At 38.1% G+C, this 25,905-nt stretch overlaps 1 protein-coding gene across 3 annotated transcripts in view; it reads left to right on the forward strand.

Moving 5' to 3' along the window:
- The window catches only part of SHANK2 (SH3 and multiple ankyrin repeat domains 2), a 304,826-nt gene that overhangs the window by 53,745 nt on the left and 225,176 nt on the right, over positions 1-25,905 (forward strand). The window contains exon 10 of one of the 3 annotated variants that reach the window (XM_039386006.1): positions 13,850-13,900. The exons of the other annotated variants lie outside the window; for them this stretch is intronic. Within the exon in view, the coding sequence (XP_039241940.1) occupies positions 13,850-13,900 (51 nt within the window). The remainder of the gene's footprint in view (positions 1-13,849; positions 13,901-25,905) is intronic. 3 annotated transcript variants of the gene reach the window in all.

Consider the following 25,905-nt stretch of genomic DNA (forward strand, 5'->3'; position numbering starts at 1 on the left):
CAGAGGAATCCCAGGCTGCTCTCAGTGCCCTTGAGCTAGTTTTGGTCTCAGGCAAAAAACTCCAGGGTGCAGGTCACACAGGGCTCCCCTGGAGTTGTCTGAGGTGTTTGGGAGGGTGGCAGGGAAAGAGTGGAAAGAAAGGGGCAGGCTTGCTGCATGTTTGAGACTTGTCCAAGTCTTTATGTTCAGACCGAAATGGTTGGAAGTGTTTCCAGAGCTCCCAGCTCCTGCCTTCCCCAAATCTGCTTTCTAGGTTACTCCTAGTCCACTGGCTCCTCATCAGGAGAAATGCTTCTCCACACCTTCTAGGCTGGGACCATTGTATCCAGCAGCTGGGAATTGTCCTTTTTTTGGTAACATTCCTGTCATCAGAGCTGTTTCATCATGGAGTTGGGTCAGAAACCTTTCCCAAGCCCTTAGAGGATGTGCCTGCTATGAGGCATGATCTGCCACTGGTAGTGGCTTTTTTGCTCTTGGGGTTTTTTTAATAACTTTCACTGGCTTGACACCTCTGAGGTGCTGGACAGGTGAGTAAAATCAGAGGCCGTATACAGATCTAGTGCTAGTCACTGAATTAAAAAAAGAAATATGTCTATAAAACACAATCAATTAAAAAAAATGATTTGAGGATGCCAGGGATAGTTACTCTGATTGGGGACAAAAATGAAATGTATTTTTGTATATCAAAGAGTAAGATTTATGTTTTGTAAAGTGAGAAATTAAGTATTTGAGTGGGTTGTACAATCCTCAAAAATTCTGGTGAAATCCATAATTCTGGTGAAATCCATGCTATTGGGCTAAATATGCAGATCAAGGGTCAGGTTGGGAGCAGACAGCAAAACTCTCACATGCTGAAATCCTGAACTAGTATTTCTAGTCCCTGTGAGTGAAATTCCCAGTGTTGTTCAGCCTGGTAGCTGGATCCTTCTAAGCCCTGTAGCTCCCTTTGGAGTTGCTGGAAATGGTCAGCAGGAATTCACTTTCCAAATCAGCCTTCCAGACAAGGTGTCTGATCCTACACCAGGGTATCTTTGGGGGACAAGGGCAGATATTAGAATAAGTCAAGGAGTTGAATTAGGCTGAGGGGATGTAAAAAGAAAATAGCACTTTTGAGTTTATATGTGACCTGAAATTTGTTCAGTCATCTCAGATCCAGTTTTATAGGTCATAGATCATAAAACTGGAAGAGGTTTATGTGATCATGCTGTCTGACCTTCTCGTAGTTTGAATCCTGTTTGAACTGGATCATAAACAGGAAAAACATTTCTTATCTTGTTAAAGATCTGCTATACTGTAAATGGGATTTCAAAAACTGTATCCTGGTCATGTAATCTGATGGGTTTGAATCCTTTTGTTTTAGTTGTTCTGGAGTTATCACCCCTTCTTTAAAGAGATGTATCTTGTTTCTAACATCATTTTGGCTGCAGCAACTGAGTGTAGCTGAGTCTCCTTAACTGTACCGCGTCTGTGCCACATTTCTCTCCTAAAGCCACTCCCTCCTTAGAAACTGAGAGCTGGTCTGAACTATTAGAAAGGAAAAACTCTGAGGAGGAGATGTAAAACTTGAATGGAGGTTTAAATTAAATGTAAGAAAATACCATGGACTCGGGTGGGTTTTATTTCTACTGCAGTTTGATCAGTATTATCTTAAGTGCCTTCTCAGGCTGCACTAAAATCTGTCTCCCTGAACTTTCTATAATTGTGCCTTTTTAAGAGGCTGTGTCTACTGGGAGTTCTGTGATCAGTGTATTTCAATCATTATATATATATATATATGTATAGGTCTCTGTGTAACAAAACAGGAGGGATTGGAGGGCAATAGCAATATTAGGATACTAGAAAACCAGTGGCTATTGAGGTAAGGGAGGCAGCCAACAAGGGGTGCTACAGAAGAAAAATTGTTTGAAGAGTCTCACAGAAAATTCTACTATTCCTGAAAAGTTAATGTGGTTTTTTTATATCATTTTTCAACATGAGCCTCAAGAGCTCTCCAAGATTGTGTCAAATGCCATGTGGGATTTCAAATGGAAGCCAGGTCAAAAATAGAGGGAAGATGAGTGGAGAAATAGATGTGTGCAGACTCCCATGGCTCTTTTATTTCTTCCATTTACAATGGTGAGAACACAGGAAAAAGCGATGAAAGAACATGAAATAAATGCTGGAGCTATACATATATATAAAAGGTAAAATAAGATTGATAAAAATAGTCAGGAATGCTTCCTGAAGAACATTCCTCTGTTTCCCAAAGTAAATGCAGAGATGGACTAAAAAGCCCAGCGAACAACCCCCCCACCAAAAAAACCCTGAAAACCAAACCAACCGAACCAAAAAAAGGGAGGAGAGGGAAGAAGAAAACCCGCATGAAAGTCAGTGTGTAAAGTAGGTCCTTATGCTGAGCACTTCCATCACAAACCTCTCTATGCACCCAATAATTTCCTTTATGTAATTAAGCTGCCAGTAGACCACAGGGTTAAGACTAATGGCACAAGATTGGATTTGTAACTTCTGAATATGTGGATTTTTGTGTGCCATTGTGTATCTTAATCACTGCATTATTGGAAAGAATTAGGTTCAATGTAACTCTCATTTGGGGAAAGAAACAACTTGCATGGAATAATTGAGTCTGGATGGGGAAAGCCTTCCAAATACAAATGCAATTTGGTTACATTGCCAATCATATGAAACAAGCATTTGTATTTAAAAAAAACTTTGTATGAATAAAAACCTAAGTGTTAGTATGAGCTTAGTGATTGCAAGGATAATATCTCTCTTTTTAGATCAGTTCAAAGACCCTTTTTAAGTTGGCCTTTTCAGTAATTGTTAGTATTCTCCCTTTTGAACAGATTTATTGCACTACATTGGCTCCCTTACTGCAAACTCCTCTTTCTATTATGCTGAATTTATATTTACATTGCTTTTTAACAGCTAAACGTACCAGTTTTCATCCAAAGCAGGTTATTTATCAAAATGAAGTTGATGTTATGTTTCCTATTCAATACACAATGGTTTGACAATTTACTTTTAAGAACTGAAGCTTCACCGAAGAAATTTCTTTTAATATCTTCTGAATAATCTGATTTTAATAACAAGTGTCAGAACTTTTTGTGAAAGTTGATCTGGTAATATGCAATCTCTTTAAAAGGAAATAGTATCCTAACACTGAGGGTTTGTTGTCAAATTATAGATGAGACTTGATAAAGGGATAGGCTTTGAAGCAGAAAGGGACAGCTTTGTAATGAGTGTAATATTTCACACTGTATTTCACACTGTTCACAGCATTTCACACTGGTTACTCCATTTATATCTCAATCTCCTGGGCTGTGTCTGAGTTGACAGTCTTTCCCTTGGAGTTCAGGATAAGCTGCATCTCTTGCAGTCAAGGTCTTGTCACACTGTGGAAGATATCTCAGAGTAAACACTTGCTGAGTATTTAAATTAGTTCTCCTTAGGATCTTGTACAGAGATTCCAAGGAATCCAAGGCAAATGATACTACCTGAATTGTTTCTGTCATTACCTGTCCATTTTAATGAGCTGGTGTTTGGAGATTTTTATTTTTTCTATTTTATTTCATGGCCAGATTTCCACTTCATTGACAAAATAATGTGTTTAGATGATTTTTGCAGCTGATGAATCAGAAGGATGTCTTGTTTACTGTTTTCCATGGTTCTTTCCAATCACAAGTGGAAGTCCTGTCTTTGTGAGTTTTCAGGAATAACTGAACATAGTAATTTAAACCAGAATTTAGGGATGGCACATGTTGTTAAGGGATGAAAATTTTAATTTCTTCAATTTCCAAGTTAACCAAACTGACAAAGTTTTATTTCCTAGCCTATCTAAACCTCTTTTTGTATTTGGGTGTAACTATAGCTATAAACACAAATAAGCTGGTTATGGAATGAGCTTCTGGGTTTGCACCACTTTCGCTGGAGCATCTCTCTCCACTCATTCCCTGATATGTGGCTGAACATTTTCCACCTGGACAATTGTTCTGCTCTCCTACACTCTGTCCTGCTAAGAGTCCTGGGGTGCATCAAGTTTGTTTTCTCAGTAAATCTCTGTTCTGTTTGGATTTTTTTTTTACCTTTTCCTTTCTTGATAATTTGATATGCAGGTTTTGAAGTCAAAAGACTATTTTCTGCTCCATTTTCTCTGTAGTGTTGCTGAAGTAATTGTTCCAAATAAATAAATAAAAGGCAGAGTTGTGACACCATCTTGACTCAGAAGAGGTTGCAGACTGAATGTTCTCCAGCCAAGTGGCTCTAATTGGCTGAAATCCATGCTGAATGAAAACAACAAAAGATTCATTGAATTGGAGAGACAGGAAAATTTACAGCATTAAGATTGTATTATTTGTGTATATAGGAGTGTCTCTGCTTTCTGTTAATTATAATTCTCCTGACTCTGGTAGACTTGCACTTCAGTACCCAAGTCAAGATACCATCTTAAACCTGTCATCCTTCTCTTTGGCTTTCAGAAATACGGAAACTATGAAAATAAAATGCCCAGATTTTATTACCTCTCCTAAATTATTCTCTCACCAAAAAACCGCATTACTTGATAAATTTCCATTATTTCTGTATAATCTTTTGCACTGTAGCATTTCCTGCATGGAAAACTGCCTCTTCTCTCTCTTTGGAACAGCTGAGATAGCAAAATTTAACATAAAATCTGTGATGCCTTTTCAGTTTTCAATGTGCCTTATCAGATCTATAATTTAACATAATTCATTTATTTATCCTGAGGAAATTATTTGTTACTCCTGAAAAAAGCCTCCTAAGTGCAGGCTCTCAGCTGACTGGTTTGTCCTTTGAGTCTCCCTCCCTTCCTTTGGCTTTCCCATCCATCCATGAGTACTCGTAGCGTTTCTGGGATTTCAGGCACATGTTGCAATTTGACCTCAGGGGTTTTAACAGATTAAGGTTGCACTAGTCCAGATATCTGGGGTCATACCTTGCAAGAAAGCAAAAGACAAAAATTTTGTGTTAGTTCAAATTTATCCTTCTTTTGAGGGCTATGCTTTTTATTTTGGGTCAAAGCATGGCTTATCTTGCCAGCTTCATTAACACTCTTGAGAGTGCCAGGTGCTAAAGAGCTCTATTTTTGCTGTGCAGATCAAGTGTGTCTGGCTTCTTGTGGCCTATTTTTACATATTTCTTCATTCTATGGCTTGGAAAAGCTGTGAAGGGAACGAGGAGGTTGCAAATAGCTGGAGAAAACTGCTATGATATGATTACAGGGAACTAAAGGGGAAGATATATCTGTGAGATTGTATTTCTTAGAGGGCATGGAATTAAAATTAAAGGCAGGAAATTATGCATGTAAAAACAAATAAAATAACCAGTGGAATGGTACATTTTGTTAGCTATATTTCAGCACTCAATTGAGTATTTGCAGATAATTCCATGAAAAATGCCTTTGAATAAAGAATTCTCAAGTACCAGTGGCTTGGAATTTTTTCCCCTTATCCACAGGTATTCCAGGACAATCTTATGTAGCATCCAGTACTGAGTTATCTGAAGAATGTGAGGAGATGTTGAGGAGCACGATGGCTCTTTCTCCCCAGAGGAGGAGGCGTCTGATCTACAGGGGGAAATTGTGCTTAAACCCTGTGATTCTCTGTCTTAAAAACGGACAACTGAGGAGGCAGTAGGGAACTTGGAGAGGGGACAGGAGATGCTCTGGTCCTTTGTGCAGAACCCCAAAGCCAACACAGGGACTCTGAACTGGCTGCAGAGGCAAGGACTGGGCTATTGCTTGGTGGTAGTTGATGTACAGTTGATATTCATGGGGTGGAAACCCAGAAAAACAATGGAGAACTGCTTAAAATGACTTACAGTCTGACAGTAAGGCAAAAAAAGGTTACTAAGTCTAAACTAACCAAACTATTTCAATTCTCCCTATGGAGATCTTTTGGACACTCTTATTGCCCCTTAAATTCTCCCTGGTTGATCCATAGCCCTGCAGAAAAGGACCTGGGAGTCTGGATTGAAAGGAGGCTGAACAGGAGCCAGCAGTGTGCCCAGGTGGCCAAGAAGGCCAATGGCATCCTGGCCTGGATCAGGAACAGTGTGGCAGCAGGACCAGGGAGGTGATTCTTCCCCTGTACTCAGTGCTGGTGAGGCCTCACCTGGAGTGCTGTGTCCAGTTCTGGGGCCCTCAATTCATTGAGGGGCTGAAGCAGGTCCAGAGAAGAGCAACAAGGCTGGGGAAGGGACTTGAGCACAAGTCCTGTGAGGAGAGGCTGAGGGAGCTGGGGTTGTTTAGCTTGGAGAGGAGGAGGCTCAGAGGAGACCTCATCACTCTCTATAACTCCCTGACAGGAGGGGGGAGCCAGGTGGGGGTTGGTCTCTTCTCCCAGGGAACCAGCAGTAGGACAAGAGGGCATGGTCTTAAGCTGTACCAGGGGAGGTTTAGGTTGGCTATTGGGAAGAAATTTTTTACAGAGAGAGTAATCAGACATTGGAATGGGCTGCCCAGGGAGGGGGTGGATTCACCATCCCTGGAGGTTTTTAAGATGAGACTGGATGTGGCATCAGTGCCATGGTCTGGAAACCATGGCAGGGTTGGATCAAGGGTTGGACTCTCAGAGTCTTTTCCAACCCGACTGATTCTATGATTCTATGATATGCAGTAGTGTGATTGTGTACCAGGGACTCAGTGCCTAAGACAATGTTCTGTCTGCATTTAGTGCTGTGTTTGCTCTTTTCTACATCTCTGTGACTCCAGGTCTGTGTCTTTGGAAGGCAATCCCAGAAGTTTTTGTCTGCATGTGCTCAGGGACAGCATCTGGGAGACCCCAAACTGGAAACTGTAGACCTAAGCTTAGTTTTGAGCTGTGCCTAACATTGGGAACCCTCCAAGCAGGGGGATTGTTAGTGTAGCTTAACAGCTCAGTCTGGCTTGAGGAATGCTTAGAATGAGCTCATTTGTCTGCCCCAACAACACACAATCAATTTGTGATTGGCTGTAACGTCCCTGAGCTTTTTTTTTAGCACTTCTTACTCCAATCCTGTATTGGATTTGTCTAATTTCACCCCCAATAAAGATATTATATTTTTTCAGCTAATTACATCTTGCCTGTTTCAGATCAGTTCCCATTTAATCATGATTTCTTTCCTCTTTCTTTTTTTTTTTTTGTTGTCACCTTTCCTTGTTTTTCTTTCACTTTTGTCAGTGCCAACTCTCTGATCTGCATTGTTCCTCTGTGCACCAGTTCTTTGCCTTGGTTATTCAACTTGTATTCCCTTAGAAGATACAACCCTTTCCTGTATCTGAGGCAGTTACAGGGATTTCTGCATGTTGACTTTTCCTTTCCCTCAGCAATTTTATGGGAAACTAAGATTATTTGTTAAGGAAAATTTCCCCCTTTCCCTAAAAGAGAGCAAAGCTGAATTCTATGCAGGGAAATCTTTATCACCTATTCAGAGCTTGACTGATCCAAAGCTAAAATTCTTTTTCTTTTGCAAACACTTGTTGGTCTTTGATTGAATCCAGGAACTTCCTTATTTTACAAGTTCTGTGACATATAGTTTGGAGTTCAGGAATTAAAACTAGTCAAACGTGATCCCAAAATCCTGGTGACTTTCTTCCTTTTCAATCTGTACTTAGGACAGAGATGTTTTTTTTTTCTTTTGCCCCATTTTCATAGCAATGTTCGTTCAGACATCTTTTTAAGCAACAGAGGAACATTCATACACGTGAAGTTAACCAGGAGAGACAAAAAATGTAAGAAATAATCTGACATTGTTTATTTCAACTAAATGAAAGCAAATTTAATTAGCTAGATCCCTAATATTGAACATGCTTTGGGTTTCTAACACAGGACTGTCCTTCTCTCCTTGTAGTAAATAATGTGTCACCTTTTTGGGTTTGTGTGGGGTTTTTTAGTTGCATAGTGGGAGGACATAGGTTTTCTGATGATGGAGAAGATTTTCCCTTTCATCATCTTTACTGGAAAAAACTGAAGCTTGAAGCCAAAGCTGGTGGAGGTTTCTCTCCACGTGCCTGTGGTTTTCTTAAGCAAGAGAAGATCCACTTGAGTCAAAATCCTTGTGGGTTAACACACAGAATAAGCGCTGCTTATTCTTCTGGGGGAGTACCTTAGAAAATACATTTCAAAAGTTGTTTACTGGAAGAAATTTGATGCAATTAAACATAATTTTTGGCATGTCCAGAGATTTGGAGGGAGTACTACTTAGGAAGGACTTAATGATTAAACAGTAGACTTGATTTCATCCTGTAAATGACCATCACGGCTGCCAGAGGTACCAAGGAATTTCTCTGCCCTTCATTCTTTCCTCTTTCCAGTCAGTGCTTCTGTTTTCCACCCTTGGCTACTTCTAAATAACCAGTTGCAGTTTATTCTCTGCTGAGGAGGGAAAGAGTTCAAATGATGGGGGAAGTGTTTCTGCTGCCTAAACTCTGTTATGCAAGTGACAAATCGTGTTCTTTATTAAAGAAGTGTAAATCTGGATAAAAGCCACATAAATTAGTGTGGATTTAGGCTAGTGCCTTATCTTAGGGTGTGTTTGGGTTTTCTCCCAGAGAAGAAAAAAGACAAAATCTTTTTTTTTCCTAGCTGCTGGTGGACTGTGTCCTGTACAATCTGAAAAATATCTGCACACATTTAAAAATCTGCTTTGTGTCTTCTCTCCAAGGGAAAAAAATGGAGTAAGTTGGGAGTAAAGAGTTGTTTTAAACCAAAGATTCTCCATTTATTTATACTGATTATTTGGTAACAACATGTTCTTGACACAGGAAGATAAACTGTAATGTACTTCTGATATCCAAATGTTCATACTGATCTGGTGCTATATGCAAATTAAAATCTAAAGTTATTGGATTAAGGCTGCGCTGTAGCAGTTATAATGATTTCTGAAGGAGCAAGTTGCAAGGATGTATGTACCTTATATTACACCAGCATATGGCTTAGACATTTTGCACCCATCCCTAACACAACTGGCTCTAATTTTAGAATGTCCTTTACTGCTCACAGCTAAATTGTTTTGTTATATAGGTTTTTTTAAATTAAATAAAGGATTTTTTTTTTTATTTGGAGCATTTTAATAATCATGCTCAAGTTCATTAAGCTTTGCAGAAACTAGGAAGAGATAGGAAAACAATGAGTCGTTAAAATACATGTTGGGGAGGATTAAATTCACCATTCTGGCTGAATTGCTTCCAGGCAGTGAGGAAAGGTCAGGCAAGTATCATATCATGGTAAAGAAGTCTCAGAATTTTGACAAATGTTTTCTGTGGTTTAGGGTTTTTTTCATGGTAAATACTCCTAAAATTTGACTCTGAGAGCACCAAAGTCATCTCTGCTGGATGAGAGGTGCCTGCAAGGGCCTGGCATGGTGATACTGGGTGACACTGGGAGTTTTTTGACTGTCAGTGTGCACCAGTGGTAAATGAAGGGATTTCTTAACTCCTGTGTGAGTCCTTGTCCCCCAAGATCAGCATTTTACTGAGCTCTTACAGCACAGCTATTTAAAAAGGCAAAATGTTCAAGTCCAGAATTTATTTAGTGAGATGTCAGGCCAGTACAGATAATAATCAGAGATCATTATCAAATAAATAGCACCTTGTGCCTTCCCTTCTTTACACAGTTCTGTAAATGCAGAATTACAAGAAAAATGGGGTTTTGTCATGACAATTCACATGTATACTCTGCTCATTTTTGTTTCACAACAGAGCCATTGCATTTATGTTACTCTCATGAAACCCACAGGGTGTCCTTTTCAAATAGCTTTTGTATTTTGGTGTTAAATAACATTTTATCAGTTGCTTACTTGTGGCAAGAGATGAATAGATGCTTTAAAATGATAAAATCCAGATCAGTCATTAAGCTTCTTTTACCATGAGATAAAGAATATTTTCTGCAAAGCTGAGTATCTTTTAATTGCATAAAACTGAACACACAGGGTCAAGATATACATGTATATAAATAAAGTCATTAGGGCTACCTTTTTGTTTTGTTTTGTTTTGTTTTTCTTGCAGACATGTAGAAAGAATCAGTTTAATTAGCACTGACCCAAAAGAAGCTTGAAATCAAAATCAGAGTTCTATGTCTACTGATACTCAAGATTTTCTCTTTTAGCACATAAAATTCAGAATAAGGTCACTTTAGTTTGGATTTGAAGAGAAATGCCAGCTCTGAAGTATTTGCAAAATATTTGGGTACATATTTCATCTCCTTTTTTTTTTTCTAGAATGCTCCTGTTTTGTATCTCAGGTCAGCAATTGAAGCATAGATTTTTAATTATTCAACTTAAATGAACAGTCAGTTTAATTAAGGATTTTGAAAATGTATTTACAATGTGTAGTGATATAAACAACTTATTGTAAAGGATTTTTGAAGCTTCCAGTTGACCTTAAATTTAAGGGTTATTTTTGGCAAGGAAATGCCTCTTGTGTGTGAGATTTCAAATCCATATATTGTGAAAGCGTTACGTCTGAAGGACACCTGGGATCCTGAGAACTGGAGATGAACATTCTTTTAGGATGTGCTTGTACTTGGTCTTCCATGTGTGAATATCCAGCCAAATTCTTACTGAAATCATTTTTCATCTCAAATTCTGGGTTTAGAAACACTTTTTCTCATTGTACCTGGAATATCTGACATTTAGGATTTTTCTTTTTCCTTAGGTTTTCTGATAGTCAAATATATTTCTGAAAGCTCTGCAAAAATATATGACCTTAATGGATTTTTTTTGCTACCTAGAGTGAGGCATATTTGATTATTATTGATTATTTTACACTTTATACTATAGTTATGACAAGAGTGTTTTCCTATCATTTTATAACTTCATGAAATCAGGTCTAGAGTAGCCAACAGTTTTTGGGCTCAGCTAATTGTTGAAATAAATAACTAGTTGATTAAATCTAGGTTTTTTTTCCCTTGAAAATGTCTTGTCTGAAAAAACTGCACAGCCTAAACATGTTATAATGGTTGTCCTTAAAACCAGAAGGGTTAAAGCTGTTAAATTCTGATGAAGAATATTAATGTGTGGAGTTTACAGCCACCTGAGTATGCAATGAAGATAATAAATTCAGGCACATGGAAACACTTCATAGTAAAGGATTCATGTAGATTTCATGGAAAATTTGTCCAGGGTAATTTGTATAAACTTGCAGAAATTATGCAAACCTCTGCTGTTCACATTAGCCTCTAAATAATGGTGTATAACTTCAAAACTGAGATCCATCTAAGAATTAATTTATTCTTTCTTATCTTAATGTTTATTGTTGTATATTTCTTAATAAAATAATTGTCGTAAATCATGTTGCAAGATAATTCCCATTAATTCTTACTATTGAAAATGAAGAACATTCCTTTTTGGAATTATTTTTTTAAATAACTGAAATTTATTTATATGCCTGACTTTTGTATGTATGTCCAAAATCTCTTACTCAGGTAAAGAATGAACATGACTGTAGTCAGTGCTATAACGATCATGAGAATTTAGTGAAAATAATAATAATAATGGATCAAACTTCCTTATGTGTGTGCCAAAGGACCCACCTTTATTGACAAGAAGTTAGAAACTACTTGAAGGAAAATAAAGCAAGTTCCTTTTCAAAGGATGAGCACAGGGCAGAGCTTTTTCCGTCCCCCAAAACAGACCAATTTCCAGGCTAAGCTGCACCAGCCGCCTGATTGGAGTTGTAATGGTTTGTGCTGCTCCTCTGGGAGTCTCCAGTCGTGTGGAGGAGCGTTAGGAGTTGTGAATGATCCTCGTTCTTAACTGCTTTCCCTTGATTTGCATTTGATTCTGAGCTGCTTAACCACTGGTAGATTATTTCCATTTTCCTGGTGAATAATGCATGAGGGTATATAAGTGGATGTTCCTTGACTGAGTGGGCTGCAGATGAGAAGTGTCAGCTCCTTTGCAGCATTAATGTGCATTTTTTTTACCTCAGGTTAAAGCTGTAGGAAACCTAGATAAGCTTTTTTTGGAGAACTCCTACAAATGCCAAAATATTGGCAATGTTTGCTTTTCCTCTTCTTTTCCTTTTGACTACCTCTTATTTGAATGAAAAAATCAGTTGCTAATTTCCCATTACAAGCTTATTTTCCCTGGGACTCCCCCCACAAGATTTCAATGCAACATTGTTGTACCTGCTGCTTAAACTTCCTATAAATTATCAGGAACAGGGTTTTTTATATATATATATATTTTTTTTTTTTTCTGCCACTAAAGTTAACTCAGAACACTGATTCCTTCTTACACCTCCTTCTTGCTTCTTAACACTTCCCAAAGCGATATTTGGAGTATCCTTTTCTGCACTAGCAAGCTTGGGACACAGATAAATGCAATTCTTGTGTATAATATGTGGAATATTTTATGGAGGAAGATGTAAACACATTAAATGCTTTAATAATTGAAATAACACTTGAACCCACCATGATCCACTTACTAGGAAAACCTCTTCAAATTTTTCCCTTATTAATTTATTCAGGGAACTTTGAGTACCTTACTGTGTACTTGTTTCAGTACCTGGATTAGGCAGAGATTTTCTTCTTTTTTAGGTTATTGAATAAATACCCTTTGATATTCCAGATTTCTTGAAAAAATTAAAGCACAACTATTGTCCTTCTTGGCTTGTGATTGGGTTTATAAATATAGGGCATCTGTTCAAGATCATAATTTGATCCCTAAAATATCAAAACTCTGACACTTATGTCATGGGCTATTCTAAAGCAAATATTTAATTGGAATGGTGAAATGTGAAAACTTCCAGGGATGTAGGAAACATATCAAATACTTTGGATAGTGGTGTTTAATATGAGAGTCCTGTGGGAGAGTGGTTAAAAAGAGCTTCCTAAAATATGGAATCATGCTACTGAACAAAAGTGTTATGAAACACAACTCTTCCAAACTCCCCAACTGTAGCAGTATCCCTTGAATTTACAGACATCCAGACATGAACTGTAGATAAGTGTATTGTAAAATAAAGCTTTTAAGGTAAACTTAGTCTGACATTTCAGAATATAAAAGATTGAAAGCATGTGAAATTGTAGGGGTTGTGTAGTAAACAAGGTATTTGGAGTTGTGCAACTGTTTACAAAGCAGATTAATAGCTACAATAATAGAATGCCAGAAATATTCAAAACCAGCCCTTCGAGTATTTTGTGAACTTCTTATATTAGCTGAAGTACAGAGACTGAAAATTGCAGAGAAAATACTTGGCAGAAATGCACATTCTTAGGGCTGGGTTCAGGTTGTACAGTAGGAATTCTTAAAATACAGCCAAAGAATAATGGAGAGGAAAAAGGAAAATCATTTTGAGGTGTGATTAAAGTTTGAAATAATTACAAAACATGCTTTGCAAGCCATTTTCCAAAAAGATAAGTGATCTTTTTGTGATGGTGCTTCTGTGCTTCCAGTGTGACGCTGGCAGGGAGGGGGCGTTGTTGGTGTCTTGCAGAAGTCAGTTCTTGACTTGCACGTGGCATTCAAAGCACTGCAGTTAAATCAGTGTTTCTCATTGTTCCAGGTGTATCTCTAAGATATTCTAGTCTTCCAAGTCCTGTGTCGCCTTCCTCTGCCGGCCTTAATCGCTAATGCTCTTCATCACCTTCAAACACCTCATTCCCATTTCCCTGTTCCATGCGCAAAGTGACAGGGGCAGTGGAGCAGGAGGAATTCAGAGGAAGTGGAGTTCACTTCCTCATCTTCCTCATCTCCTCTGAATGTTTATTTTGTCCACTTTCCAATTTTCAAACCATACCATCAGAAGAGCTTTGCTTACATAAATTTCTGCTTTCAAATGCTCTCCCCTTGAAATAGAATTCTGATACCTAACTTCTTTTGATGTTGCCTTCGTTTCTTGCCCTTCTTAAAGGATCCTGCTTCCCATATCCAAGTAGAAGTCCCTGGAATCCGTTGCTGTCAGGTAAGGATTAAACCATGGTTGTTTCTTCTGTTTGGGGGCAGCAGTAGAAAGGTCTGATTTTGGTGGAAAAGGAAAATCAAGGAAACACAGAGTATTTCAGGAGCACAGCCTTCCCAGAAGGAAAGACTTCACAGACCCATCATCTGTTGTCTTGAGCTTAAGTTGGTGTAGAGAAAGAGGATCTCTAGGAAGAAATTCTTTACTGTGAGGGTGGTGAGGCCCTGGCACTTGCTGTGGAGAAACTGTGGCTGCCCCATCCCTGGAGGTGTTCAAGGCCAGGTTGGACAGGGCTTGGAGCAGCCTGGGATAGTGCAGGGGGCTAGAACTAGATGGTCTTTAAGATTCCTTCCAAGCCAAGCCGTTCCGTGATTCTATTAAAAATTTTGGGCTCAGAAGGGCTCTGAACTCCACATTTGGGCCTCAGAACATTGAAAAGATGAGTTGAATAAAGTGGGTTTAGCGTATTCATTGTGACTAATAAAATAACCTTAATATATTTTATACTATGCCAATATATACAAAATTTTACATCTAAGGTAGTGATTAAATGCTGTGCAATCCCACTCCATGTATCAAAGGGGTTGTAACTCCTTGAGATGTTTGAGACTAACACTGTTATTTTAAAAGTGGTGTTACTACAGGGAGTACTGAATGTTTATATTGTCAAGGTAAAATAATGCAGCTCTGCACCTCATCTCATAGTTTTCTTGCAGATGATATTTCAGCAAAGCTTCTGTGTACAGGTAGCCTTCTCCATGTGGTCCTACCTATCTGTTTCCTGGGAAAGCCAGTAAATGTGCATGCAGCAGGAAAAGGGCAGCTTTGGTTAGAAAGCTTAGCTTGTGCATAAAAAAATGAATGTTTTATGGTATTGAGCAAACTAGTAATTTAAAAAGAGAGTGGTTGTTGCTTAATATGTCCAGATATGTTACTTTGTGTTAGTATGCTGGTGTTTTAATGTGGTTTACAATTCTGTTGTTAATAGGAAGACTCCAAATGTTGTTGAACAATATAAATTGGAATTTTTTAAATTATTAATAAAATAGCTGCCTGATTTTCATTCAAAACCAACAGAATTTGGACATAGATATCCTTTTGAAAATCCCAACTTCAGAAGTTAATTGATCCAATGGCCTCGATGCTGTCCTGAGGTTTGCACAAGCCATGAAGAATTCCAGGGAGCTAAAATTTACCATATTTATTCCTATAAATGTTTATCAAGAACAGTTTAGAGAAGGAAACCTTACATAAAGAGTCCTGTATTGTGCCTACAGCAAGCGCACTTATCCATGGCTGTGTGTCCAGACATCTGGGAGTGTGCATCCAGTTTTCATGGTGCAGTGAGTGGGAAAAGCCATTTTAGAGTAATTAAGTTCTCAAAACTGGAAAAAAACTGCTTCAAATACTTTAGAAAAGAACAACAGATCTGAGATCTTTCAGTGTCCTGAGTATTATCAGAAGTATAAAGGAAACGTTAAACATACTTTGTGTTGTTTTGGGTATATTTGCTTTGAGTCTTCTGGCACTTTAACTGCCCTTTATCTCTTTGTGGATCTGAATTTCAGAAATGAGTGTGACTAAGTGTTCGATGCTCAATTAAAGGAGGTGTTTTCAGAACTTAAATACATGTTGAAGCAACAAAAGCCACGTTCACAGTTTTGTAAAACCCAAATAAACTTGTTTTAAGATCTGCAGGGATGGATTAGCCATTATTTTTTCCATCATGAAGTAAGACATAATTCAGATTCCTTGTTTTCCTTAATGCTTGTACAGTACACTTAGCAGGAATAAATAATATGGGGATAGCTGTTGTGTATTATGGTATAATTTGTCTCTATATTGTGAAGAAAGTCAGAAGATAAGTCACTTAAACTTGGGAGAGACATGCAGTTAGGAAAAAAATTAATTATTATCACTTGTCACTCTTATGTCTCAAAGAAAAAAATAATTATTCAGTGTACAGTTACACATTACTTTAGGAAATTGTCAGGATGGAGATTTTCTTAGATTGGCATTTATGAAGACTGGCAGCACCTGGTAACTGCAATATTGATGGGGTTGACAGATTTTAAGTTTGCCTGTGCAGTGTTGGCCCACTTCTTTAGATATTTCCAATAACACTTTTTTTTCCATTTTGGAGAAGAGTTCAATATCTATGAGAAAGGTTTGGACAAGAGTTCAGTCAAGTTAACATTTTATTGAAAGTATTTGTTGACCCTCTGAAATCCTGTGCAGTCACTCCTCTGTTCTTTGTCCAAGGTAGGAAGCTGTTCTCCATGCCTCCAATCTCCTGCTATTGGTTGTTTATAATTCCCTTTAGAACTCCCTTCTCCAGTCTTCTCCAATATCTTTACAAGTGCATTTAATGTTATTTCACCCAAAATGATGCTGTGCTGTAACAGGAATGTTTGAAGCCTTTCCCCTGAGCCCTAGTTAAAAAGTAGGAAGTTTTCAATACAGTTTGATTAAGTTTGTTTTTCTTGGTTGGAAGTTATAATGCAGTGGTTTGGAGATTTTTTGAAATTTTTCTTCACACTGTGGCATAAGGAGGATTACAGGTTGTCAGAATCAAATTGTGCTGCGTTTTCTACCATGGTTACAGCCTTTGTAATGAAATGTATAGATGTACCCTGCTCTGTTTTTATTAGAAATTGGAAATTGTCTTGAGAACTGCTTAGTTCTGCTTAGTTCTATGATATTTTTTATGTTCTTGTCAGAATCTGCCATGACAATTTCTTAACAAGCAGTTCAAATCTCATGGGTTCCTAATTCTGCTCCATCTTAAACTAATAAAATGTCCATAAACACAGAGTGTGGGGCGTCACCTTATATCCATAAAAGAGGCACTGAGGTCTGATTCTTGAAATTATGAAGGTGCAAGTGAAGAGGAATTTATACCAGGTACTTTAGGAATTTATACCAGGTATTTTAAGAATTTATACCAAGTATTTCAGGAATTCATACAAAGTACTGAAAACGGAAGTGCCCAAATCGGTTAGAAAACCATTATGCAAAACTACTACTCTTTCTTCCACTAGTTTATATCCCTGTCAGCTTTGAGCTGATCTTGGCTTGACCTTAATGACAGTTTACCAATTCCCCATGCCCAGCAAGGTCTTACATCAGTCCTTCCTGCTTCAGGATGAGAAAAACATGACTGAACTGTTCCCATCACTCAGCAATTCCTGAGTGATGAAATGCGAAGCCCTGTTGGGGAACTGTGGTTTAATTAGTGCAGCTTTGAGTCAGCCCCCAAACCAAGGAGCACAAAACTTGCTATAAGTCGATTTTGTACCATTTTTCCATACCCATATGGCAGAAATCATAATAAATGAAAGAAGAAGGATAAGCCTTGCAGAAGATAATGAAGGCATAGTTTCATAATGAAGCAGCTTGGACCATTAAGGCTGGGTAGTCACAAGTCCTGTTCAGTTATTGGAAACAAGTGACAACTTTCCAGTAATGGCTTCAAAGCTGTTATCTGCCTTCTGGATTTTCAGGAGTTCTCACTGTGCACCAGGGAGGTTACACCAGGACACATCTTTTGATATCCCGTGACATTATGCAATGCACCCATCACATTGCATCACCAGTGAAATGCTGCTCAGATCATGTCTTTCCCTTGCATTAAAACTGAATGACAAAAAGGTTGAAATTCTACAATGAGAATAAATGGATTCCTACTGGTCTTCTTTTTCTATTGGTTTGAAAAGCTTGGGTAAATAGAGATGGAAGCATCTCATCTTTGTTGAAACCAGCAATCTTAAGGAACAGTTAGGAAAATTCAAACCTTCACCTTTGTAACCTCCACAAAGTTTTATTTTACAAAATTCAGGTGGAGAAATAAGATTTCCTAAAGATCTGGTGTAGTACAACAGTCACTTGATTATTATTTTCCTTACTTACTATCTTCCTGCAGTGTTTGTGTGGGTGTTGCATCCTGTTTAGCCTTCCATCTCTCAAGCAGTTCAAGTTTCCCCTGGGAGACTTTTGCACATTCCAGTGCCCCTTGTTGTTCAGACTTTAAATCAGTAACATTTTGATGTCATGAAAAGACATGATAGGATTATCAAATTAAAAAAAAAAAACAACATTCTTTTTGCATTATTGTCCTTTTATGCTTGAATGGAGACAACCTTCAGGTGATGATGATCATCATCTCAGATGATCCCAGTGTAGTACAAGATCTACTTCTATGGCTTTTTTTGCCATTTTTTTGGTGTCTTACTACTACATTCTGTGCTTCTCTTTTCTATGTAATGCCTGTAGGGAATTTCAGCAGTGACTTGCACAGTGAAATAGCAGCAGTGAATTATTTAAAATAAGTATAGTCACTTTAGCATGATTTAATAATTAAAACCCCGTTTTAAGAAAAAGCCACTCCACAGAGAGAATCGAGAGCTCTTGTTTGAGAACTGGTGGCTTTGGCCAGGAGCCCTGAAGCTTTTGGATTACCATGGAATTGTCAGCTCTGATAGGTACAGGAAGATCCTCTCAAGTGGCTTGAAGTCTCTGATGTCTTATTTGCTTTCTTATCACTTACTAAATTCAGACATAAATTATTATTGCACTTTCAGATCATTAAAAAATACCTTTCTCTTCTTTCCATTGCTCTCTTCCATTTATTAAGTATAATTGTTTAATAATGCAAATTAATTTATTAACTTGAATGTGTAACTTTAAATATTTTATTAACAAATCCAGGGGTTTTAATACAAAATGTGGAACACTCACTCTTGCTGTGTACATGCACACGTATATATAGTTAGAAAAGCCTATGGCTGGCTTTTTATTTTCCACATATATAGGTATAAATCCCTGAGAAGCCCAGTGTAAATTGTGCTCTTAGCTTTGGATTACAAACAGCTTCATTTAGGAAACCACGCAGAGAAAGGTATTGGCTAAGGAGGTAAAAATATTTCCCTGAGAAAACAAAGTGGTTGCTATGGGACAGAAAATTATCTAATAATGGCTTTCACAGAGATGTGCAACTGGCTGGAATTAGAATATTCAAACCACAGTGGGCAAAAATGTTGATTTTTCTAGGTTATATTTGTGGAAGATTTTTCTTAGTGGAGATCTAGAAACTTTCAAGAACAATAAAGAAACAGATATTTTTCTGTAGGGTACAATGTAATTGTTTTTCCTTTTCAGTCCTCCTCTGCAAATGAAACATTTGTTTAGTCAGACTGCTTTTAAATACCTGTGAAGAAAATCACAGTCCTTGTGAGTGCTCAATGATTTCTTGATGTGTCACCTCATACAAATAATGATTTTTTTTGTGTGTGCATGTAGCAATATAATTAAAAATCTAAGCAATAAAGAAAAGTTATTATCTAAATTTAACAATAACCTGCTTAAAAGGTATTTTTAAATGGTGGAAAGCTTGAAATATGATGTTTTTTTAAATGCTGCTGTGTGAGATCTAAAAGCATCATCTTTCAGCTTACCAAAGAGAATTACTGAGTCCAAGGCAGCTGGGCAGGCTGGCGGTTGTTTGGCTCTGTGGAATGTGTTATGATCCACCAAAAGCTTCTAATTAACTATCTTACCCCATCCTGCAAGTGTAAGAGCTATGGCTTTAGCTTTTTTCCCGTGATACTTCCTATGACACGGCAATTTTTAAGAGCCCCATCTTCTCCAATGGAGAGGCTACGGTGTCACACCAGGTCTGCCTACATGGAGACTGGTAAAACCAATTAATTTAACTACAATTAAGCACCAGGGGCTTGGAAATATTAGACCTATGCAGGTATTTGGTGCCTAATGCTATAGAAAGGTACATTTTGGAATGTTTTTTTTTCCTGGTTGTGTATGCCTGGGCCCCATTGAAGTGTATCTTTCAGAATTCAATTAAATGGACGTAGAAAACACATTTAGTGGTAAATCCACCATCCCTTGGCAGCAGTGCTTTTGTGGACACTTTTGCTTATCCAGAAGAATGACAACCTGGCATATCCAGAAGTTGTGTAGAGGCTTCTCAGGTGAATCTGCATGGAATGTCTTGTTAGCTCTGTAATTCTTGCCTTGCCAGACCCTCCTGACTCAGAAATCATGCATGAGCCATGTTCTCTTTTGCTCCTTGATCTGGGAATACGCTGCAGAAATGCCCAAGCCCAGCAGCGCGTGCTGGATTTTGCTCTGTGCTTGCTGCACTGAAGTGCTTTTGTTGCTCACATGAATTACTTAGCACTTGTACTCTTTTTAAAAAAAGATCTTAATGTCCTCCCTAGCTTATTATGGACACTAATTTCTAATGCCTGTAGATTAGTGAGTAAGTGCCTTTCTAGTGCTTGAGAAAAATTAGTCTGTTCTTGAATGAGAAAAAACCGAATGTTTTCATTCCTTTCATAACTTTATTCTCTTAACAAATTAGAGGTCTTTGTTATCCAAAGAAATTTCTGCTGTGGTCATGCTTGGAAGTTCCACTAGCTGTGTGTGCCTTGCATAACTGCATGCAAAAATTGCTGCTCTAGATTATCCTGCTTTTAGCATGAATAGCTAAGGATGTGATGTTGCAGCATGATTAGCCTTCTGGGATCCTCCCAGATTCCCTGAGCTTCTAGCCTGTAGTATCAAGCTAACTAAGTCTTACTTGTGACAGGCTTTTTCTGAATGTGCTGTATTTTGAAAAGTTACTAAAGTCAACAGTCCTGTGAGAGAGACCATTTACTGTTGAGTGTGATCATGATTTCTGTCCTTAGTGTGTTTGTGCCTCCATTTGCTCAAAAATTTCCAGTTATTGCCATCAGTAATAAATTTCTGCTTTGTTTCAGTTTCCTATCTCCTTTTCCATATTTTTTCACAACTGTTTCCTAAATTTTGTCTCATAGTAATCCTCAGATTCATGTTGAACTACTTCATCCATTTTTTACAGTGTCTTTACTCAGTTCCTGCATTACAGGCTTTTCTGTGGTGACAATGTTGTTTTCTACCAACCAATCTCCTGAACTTTGTGTACTTATGCTCCCTTTATGTGTTTATGGGGTCTATTCATCGCTGCTAACACAGTCCCTGGACGTTGGGGTTTCTTCTCTCCTCTTCTTTTTTGTCTGTATGTGTTTGCATGTCTTTCCTTTACAGTACTCCCTTTTGGTCAAGACATATTTCTTACCTGGCATTAACAGGTGTGTGTTGGGAGGTTTGTTCTCTAGGCATCACCTGCACTGGGTAGGTATTGAAAATGCAGAATATTGATAGATGCAATGTTGTAAAAGCCAAGAAAATGCTCCTCAGCCACAGAACAGTATTTAGGAGACAGCTGCTTCCCCCCCATCTTTTTTCCTGTAAGGGAGAGTGACAGAGGAGATAAGAAAGATCAATTGGATTTACAAAGGTTTTCCCAGGCATAATAGTGCATAGCAACAAAATCCCTGACAGTTCCGCCCTTTAAGGAGCACAGAGGAAGGTTAAAATCGGTCAGTGAGCCTTAATTAGTGAGAGTCTAAAATAAAATCCACACTGAGACAGAGTAAGGTGATGATAAGGAGAGAGAATCTGTATTTTGTTTATGATGCTATTTACCAGTAACAATGTCTGTTTTCAGAAAAGGCTATTCATTCCTGGCACAATGATCAGAAAGTCTCATGTAGTCTCTTCTAAAGAAGGCTAATAAGCTTCTTGATTATGTAAGCTGAAAAAAGCACTAAGTCAGAGAAAATTCTGCCCATTCTTTTAGATAAGGGACCAGTGGAGCACCAGCTAAAAATGAGTTTCCTAGTTAATATTTGGAACCTTGTCTATTGAAGTACTGGTGATGTTTGAAGAATTAAATGGAAGGCTTATTGGTTGTTCTTCTCTTGGATCTATACTCTGGAGAATCTACAGTTGTGAAATTTTTCACTTTTCCTCCACAAATGATTCCACTCTCTTGTTGGATCAAAGCAGCAAAAGGGTTTTCTTAGTCTAGGTTGCACTAGAATACAGGGCAGCAGTGGAGGTAGGAATAAACTGCACTCTCTGCACAGCTTTTGGATAGAAATGGGACTTGTGATCATGATGGGCTATGGAGAAGCTACTTGACTTCCACCTTACCTGTGTGCGCTTCCCAGTTACGTGCTTAGACAAATCCATGAACTGTGGTTGTTCAAAGGAGTGATGGGGGAAGAGAACTACTTTTGAATACCTTCAATGCTTTTATAGTGTCCTACATAGGACTCTTCTTCTCTGTCTTGCATCATTCAAATGTTCCTTTTATTTCTTGACAGAAAACTGCTCCCATTAGAATCCACAGCAAAAGATACACCACCTTCACTGCAAGTAGGATTTAAACACTTGTGTCTTTCCCTTCATTCATTACTTGAAAACCTGTAGATTAAGAGGTGCAAGTGCTCCAGTGTCAGAGCTCTGTGACTCTCTCAGTGATGTAGGAGCTTACTCAGAACCTTTGCTTTTTGTTGAGTTTCCAACATAAATTTAAATCGCTAATGAGTCACTCCTGCGTCTTCGTCATTTACTGTATTACTTTTGGTGGCTGTATGGTTTGCTAAATCCTTATCTTAAAGTGGTGGCTGGTGTTCAGAGACTGAGTAAGCTCTGAGCAGAGGCTGTAGGAATTGCACTTTACTCCTTCGTGCCATGTGCAGCATCCCAGCGTACGCTGCCTTCTCGTTTATGTACTACGTGACATACACTTTCCTGAGTCATTGAGTACTGTGATTCCTAGGCATCTTAAAGCAGTAATCCATTTTCATTTTCTCCATTGAAAATCTCTTTCAGATTATATCTCCCAAATTCACTGGGAATCACTGGAATTTCACTGTATTTTCTTCCTGTCTTCCAGTCCTTCCACCTCCATTTATACCTTATTTCTTGACCTCAAGTGTATCCTGTAAGTCCCATTTATTTCTCCTCTTTTTCTGCTAATAACTCCTTTGATGTTCCTTGCAGCTTCCATACTAGTATAAAGTGAAGCATAGTGCTAGCCAGGGGGACTTAGGGTGAATTACTTGTAAATTTCTTGCCAAATTCTTGACCAGGAAAAATTATTCAAGGTGATTCTATAGAACTTTTCCTCAGCTTTATAAATTTCCATATATTCTTGTTCTGTTTCACTGCCCTCCACCAGTCATTTTCCAGCTGAGGGAATGGTCCTAGGCTGTCCTGATTTCCACTGGGAACATGGCAGTGAGAATAATCTGTGACTGTGTTTCTGATCCCTGTTGCAACAGAGGTGTCCTGGGGACTGTGGTCACCTCTCTGTTATCTCAAGCAGTGGTTCCTGAGAAGCCAGAGTTGCTGGGGACTCTTACGGGATTGCTGCACCACAAGATTCCAGTGAAATTTTGTCTGGTGTTCACTGGTAGAGCTGAGGGCTGGATATTTCCCTTGATTTAGGTCTCTACCACAAATATTAGTAGACAAAAATATGCTGCAAGTGGTTTGAATTTGCTTCTCAACTGAAGCTTCCTAATGTAAGATCTGAAATACATATTTTATGTTACCTTGTTTTATCTCTCTTATGTCCTTTTTTTCTTTGGTACGTAGTATATTTTCCATGTTTATTTACTTTTTTGTTTATAAAGATATCATGTTTATCTCTTAAATTTCTCATGGCCCTGACCTGTGCCCCTGAATTTATGAGTACAATCACCATCTTATTTTGGATGTGCTTCAGTAGATGAACACAGACTGGATCCTAGGTGGCCAATGCCAGATGATGCTTCCTCCAGTGAGGAATACATATGCAGTTTGCTTGTTGATACAGTTGTTCTCCTTTCTCTGATCCCATTCTTTTTTAGGCTTTATTTGCATCACTTCTTGCCTGGAAGAAAACAGAGTTATTTTGAAACTTGAACACGGAAGTCAAATTTAATTGTAGTAGTCATGATGTCCGGGGGTGTGACTGCCAAATAATATCCAGAACAGTTCTATTTTCATAGTAATGTCTTGGATGTCAGCCATGCATTTTCCACTGAATTAATGAATATCACATCTACCACTGCTGCCAGAAACATAAGAACAAATGGGAATGCTTCTGAAATAGAATGTACGTAAAATTGCTTTTTGATGATCGATTTAAAACTTGCACCTTGTTTATTCTTTCAGTTATTTACCTGCTCTGACTTACTAACCTATATAAACAGAGAGTCCTTTTTTGTATTCTTGTTCCATAAAATCTGAACTCAACTGTCAGTGCAAAACTCGATCTGCAGGCAGCATCAAGAAACAGGGGGGGGAAAAAAGGTCTTTCCTCAACATTTTCAAAGATTTTAAAACCCAAGTGATAATGTTGTGAACCAGGAGTAGGTATAGTATTGTGATATCACTTTAATCATTAATCCACCTCAAAGACTCTTCAGTGAACAAGCCTTTCTTTCTCAATGGGATTAACCACTGAGAACATTACAAATGCTGCAAACACCTACATATTTGTACAGAGATAACCCCCTGTTACATCAGATACTTGCTTTTTTTATCTTTTCTTAGTTATACCAGCATGATTCATTAACAATTATTTTTGAGATGAAGAAATCTGGGCTACTAATATAATTTAAAATGCTGTTACTTTAATGAATAAGTCAGCAGTGTTTTAGTTTCTATTTAACAGCAAGTGTCTAAATGGAACTAAGGATAGCGAGACAATTATCAGCTTAAATTATTGGGTTTTATCTTTTGAAGATCCTGCTTGATAACATGACTTTAGAGCTTGCTATCCTCTATTTAGAAGAGAAGATATTTTGGGGGATCAATGGTTGCATTGCATATCTACAATCTTTAGCATAAAAGACAATTGGAGATTTGCAGGGAGAGACACTCTGCTCAGGTAACCCAAATGTGGTCTCAAAAGTGTCAGTATGACTTAACTCAGTGCTCAGCTCCACTTTGGAGTTCAGGTGATGAGAATAAGAGCAAAGGAGGAATTCTTGAAGATCACTTATACTAGAAAAGAGGGGAAAATAGTGTGCATAGGATAGAATGGGTGCTATAATGGTGGGGTTCACTGTTTACAATCATAGTTTTTTGCTTTCTCAAGCGTTGTGCAAGTCTATGGGATATGGATGTCTTACTGGCTTCTTCTACACTCACAACCCCCAGAAGTATCCTCTCCTTAAATTCTCTTCTCACTGAAGACTCACGGGCTTCAGGGAGGCTGCAGAGTCAAAAATTTTATTCTCTTGGTGCTTAGTTTATTTTTTTGTTGGTAGTACCTCTGCCAGGATAAAAGTGGGCTCCTTTTGCTGCTCTGCTCTAATGTAAGAATGAAAGTGGTAATGCAAGTTTTTTTGTCATTAAGTACATCATAAAGTAGTGTGCGTCTCTGGGAAGGCAGCCAGCAGAGTGAAAAGCTTTCACAGTTCTCTAGTTCCTTTCCAGCCCAGCTATGTCTCCTCAGTAAAATATTGTATTCTTTACTCAATGAAAATATTATCCTCAAAGTGCAATAAGGTGTTAAAAAATTATAGCAATGTCATATTAGCAGCTTGATTGTTCCCTCCTCTCTTCACAATTAAACTTTGGCATATGAAGATTGGATGATTTTTTTTCCACTATTTTTAAGTGTTTATAGGTTGCAACCTCCTAGAAATCTTTCTCTTCTAAAAACTGTTTTCTTTTGTCCAAATCCTCCTCTCTCCCTATCCATTTGTCTTGGTTGCTAATTTTATGTAGCTTTGCCATGGCAGGGGATCTTCTAGAAATTCTCTCTTATATACCATTTATCTCCTCTTGGCTCTGGGAGGTGGGAAGATCATCCTTTGAGAGCTGGTGGTGAAAGCAATGAAAGGCAGCTATAACCATGAGAAGAAGGGAAAATGAAATTGAAAAATGGCAGTGAAGGACACCAAGATTTGAGAGTGGAAGATGAGGGAAGAGCTGGAGCTAAAGGAAGATGTTATGAATTCTGTTTCTTTGCTGTTTTCTTATCATTCCTGCCTTGGCTAACTCACACTCATGCATGAATTTCAACAAATAAGTTTGCCCAATACTCCCCACCCTCTGAATACACTTGTCCATGTAAATTGTACTGGACTAACACTTGTGCCTCTGTCACAACATTTGACCAC

This window comes from Pipra filicauda, unplaced genomic scaffold (assembly GCF_003945595.2).
Source record: "Pipra filicauda isolate LSUMZ 115617 unplaced genomic scaffold, ASM394559v2 scaffold45_size4122338_pilon, whole genome shotgun sequence".
Lineage (NCBI taxonomy): Eukaryota > Metazoa > Chordata > Aves > Passeriformes > Pipridae > Pipra > Pipra filicauda.